The following is a 3544-nucleotide window of genomic DNA, read 5'->3' on the forward strand; positions in this document are numbered from 1 at the left end:
TGGTAATCCATGTAAGACCTTTAGAAAGATTTGAAATCTTACCAAATTAGTAAGGGTATGTTTGATTGCACATGGAAAATAAGGTGGAAAATCAATTTCCATGGAAAATGACATTTTTCAAGTGTTTGATTGCACATGGAAATGGAATTCATTTTCCACCCCATTCAAAAAGTCCACTAAATCATGGATTTCACTTTCCCACCCATATGGGTGGGAAAATGAAATCCACCGATGTTTTCCATCATCAATTATTCCCTACCACCACCACCACCATTACACTAACCTTGCCGTCGTCGTCACCATCGCCGTCGCCGTCGGCTCCGTCTCCGACCACCTTCTCTCTCTCTCTTCTTATTTTTCTTCTTCTCCATCCCTCACCTCCTCCGCCACCACCACCACCAAGTTCTCCCCCCATTTTCCTCACTTACCTTCATCGTCGCCGCTGCCACCGTCGTCGTCGTAGCCGCCACCGCCACCGTCGTCCTCGTCGTCGCCACATCCTCCTTCTCCTCTTCTTATTTTTTCTCATATTTTTTTCATGATTTTATCCAAGTGAAATCAAACAATGGAATTTGATTTTCCAACCCTACCTATTTTCCACAACTAATTTTCCATGGATTTCAAAATCCATGGAAAGTGACTTTCCATGCAATCAAACATACCCTAAGTGTTTTTCTGGTGTGACAGTAGAAATTTAAAAAATAAAAATAAAAATGAGTAAGACTAACCTTACTAAGGGTCTTAGGGCTCACCTTGTGACATTCAAAAAATGATCCGATGCTTCAGGTTGTAGACTACAAATTTTTATGAACTTTTTGGAAAACCAAATCATCAAATAAAGTTATTTTTCACTGCTGAATTTACTTTTAAAATTTGGAGTGATGTGGAAGTTCGGTAACCATCCTTTTTCAAAATCTTGGATCAAACCCAAAATATTTTTTTTAATCTGAGTTTTGGATGGAATTTAGAGGGCTGTGGTACGGTGTTAGATCGCTAATGTCCTAATCCATTTGTGCAAAATGACACTTACGAAGGCTTAAAATCTTAGTAAGTAAAGAAAATGTTTCTCAGAATTTTTTACTAACAGTAGTTGAAAGATAAAAGACTCGTCAGTCATGACGAAGGCAATAATCCTCACGGATTTCAAACGTTAACACAAACACGTACACGTGGAACGTCATTGGTAGAATCCATTTTTGAAGAGAATAAACAAAAGCAAAAGGATACTAACAGGCAATTAGTACTGGCAAACGAACCCTAAAGCTATCATATCTTCGGCTCTGCTCGACTCAGCTCAGATTTACTCCACCTGCTTCTTCTCCACCGCACATTCTGACCCACTCGCATATGGCGACACTGAAGTCAGCCTGCAAAAATGTAAAACTCGTGTTCGTCAAACCTACCTAGAAAGGAAATGTTCACGTGTTTCTCACTGTAGCAAGAGAGATAAAATTTTCTGGAAAATTAATTCGTAAAACTCTGTGAAAAAATTAAAAAAAAAAAAACGATTGTTTTAGCTTGTGTTCGTTTCTAACGTGCGCCAGAAAAAGCAATAAACCAAGTACCTCTCTTTGCGCCGTTCAAGAAATCTCTGCAGCGATTTCTTACGGGCGATCGGCAGATCTGCAGCAGAACATGAATTTTTTTTTTTTCAGTTTTTCTAATTAGAGATACTAACGCTGTTACTGAATTTCCATTTGTAGAAAAGAAATAACAGAATCACTGACCTCCGTTGAGTTTCTCAAGCAACTTCTGTTCATCGCTTGAAGATAACGAAACTGCGACTTTCGAATCAACCGATTCAAAAGTTTTCGAATTTCCTACTTCCGCAAGTTTCATGATCGTCCCAGCCTACACGAATTTTGTTATAAAAAAAATGAATAATTTTCTTTAAAAAAAAAATTGCGAAATCAAGATTTAATTTGTGAAAGAACGAACCTTGTCGCAAGGAACATCGAAGACAGAAACCGTTCCTTTGTAGAAAATCGTTAAAGGAGCGGTTGGTATTCCAGGAGGAGTCTCAGAAGCAACACTGTGACATTTATAGGGAAAATAAGACCAACAATCCTAGAAAAAATAAATTCAAGAAACAAAGAGGTTTATCAAACTTGATTCGAAGGATTCGAGTACCTGAGGATCTGATTAAAGAAAGAAAGGAAGCTTTGATTCTCTTTCGGAGTCGATGGCGCAGAAAACGGATTTTCCGAAGCAAACAAAACTCCGTTTGGCTTAAAAATCGATTCCTGTTTGAGATTACCGTCCAAACAAGCGCTTGCAACACCTGATTCCATTACAGGCTTCAGAAACTGTGGATTGATCTTCGAAATAGCGGATTGAACACCTGTAATCAAATCGAAAGTACAGTATGGATAAAAATGAGAAATCGAGCAAGAAAATAAAGAAAAACATACAGAAATGCAGATCTACGTACTTCGAATGGTTTTCTTTTGCTCTATAAGCTTGTGAAACTGAGATGTAGAAGAATTTCGTTTCTCCAATCCAAGGAAATCGAGCTCTACTGTAACTCCAGACATCTTTATCTTTAATTCTTGATTTCTTGAGTTTTGCTTCAATTGTGGGGAGCAGAGGTCGAATGAGACGACATCACGAGAGCCACATATTTAAATGGAGGAAGACGAGGGGGAGTTTTAAAATTTTAAAGAGTCGTGCTGCGGTGACACTAGATTTACTGCGATTGTTACATTTCTGACGTGGATTGCGCACATAACCGTAGATGTGTTTCCTCGCGATACATTTAAAAAGAATCTACGGTTATGTGTGCATCTCCACGTCATAAATTTGAGAATCGCAGTAAATCCAATTCACCCCAGCATTAGTGAAATTTTAATTGAGAGTACACGGGAAAGAGGTGAGCCTGCGAAAGGAACAAAAGTTAGCAGAACAGATGTCTGCACGCCTTCCACGGGTTTTGAAATTAGTTATAAAATTTTGAATAAGAGAATTACAATAATACCCTTCGATTATGACGGAAATGACAGAACACGACATGTCACCATGTTTACGCTTAGCACAGAAATTCGTACTCGTGGGGCATCATATCACGCAAAGCCCACATAAGCCGACACGTCTTCAGAGAAGCAAGTTCGTTATTTTTATAAGAGAGCTACTATTGCCACATCAAATTTTACTAATGATATGCCAATTCTTATACAAGTCTAAAGAATTGCAGACGGTTGGTGTGGCTTTAGAAAAAGTTGGTGGAGCAGTTCAACTCTCTTTTATAAACAGAAACGATTGATGTTCTCCTCTCTTTATTCATGGAGAGTTGCTATTGTCAGTCCGTTTACTTGTTACAACTTACACTTCAATTAAAAATAAGAGGGCTGATGACATAATTTCCTTTTCGCAGGTCGTAACGTGTTTGCTCATAACCCAACAACCGTTTGACATGTGGTGTGAATGATATCATTAATAAAGAGAAAACTTCGTTTTTGTTGTCCGTATGTCCCCATAGATTTATCTTTAATTATTTCAAATCTTAAAAAGGGTCATTGAACCCACATTAATTATTGCATTGACAATC

The 3544-nt window shown here is 38.2% G+C and overlaps 1 protein-coding gene across 1 annotated transcript; it reads right to left on the reverse strand.

The window, feature by feature from the left end:
• Positions 1 to 1090: 1090 nt before the first annotated feature.
• Positions 1091 to 2799, reverse strand: LOC147400801 (protein TIFY 9-like). Its single transcript, XM_086441824.1, has 6 exons — positions 2432 to 2799; positions 2131 to 2341; positions 1939 to 2032; positions 1728 to 1851; positions 1566 to 1623; positions 1091 to 1367 (listed from the first exon to the last, which is right to left on the reverse strand). Exons 1-6 carry the CDS (start codon positions 2532 to 2534, stop codon positions 1301 to 1303), a joined length of 657 nt encoding a protein of 218 aa, XP_086297950.1. The 5' UTR covers positions 2535 to 2799; the 3' UTR covers positions 1091 to 1300.
• Between the last annotated feature and the right edge of the window lie 745 nt (positions 2800 to 3544).

Source organism: Akebia trifoliata, chromosome 5, assembly GCF_017979445.1.
Source record: "Akebia trifoliata isolate Shusen 1 chromosome 5, ASM1797944v1, whole genome shotgun sequence".
NCBI lineage: Eukaryota > Viridiplantae > Streptophyta > Magnoliopsida > Ranunculales > Lardizabalaceae > Akebia > Akebia trifoliata.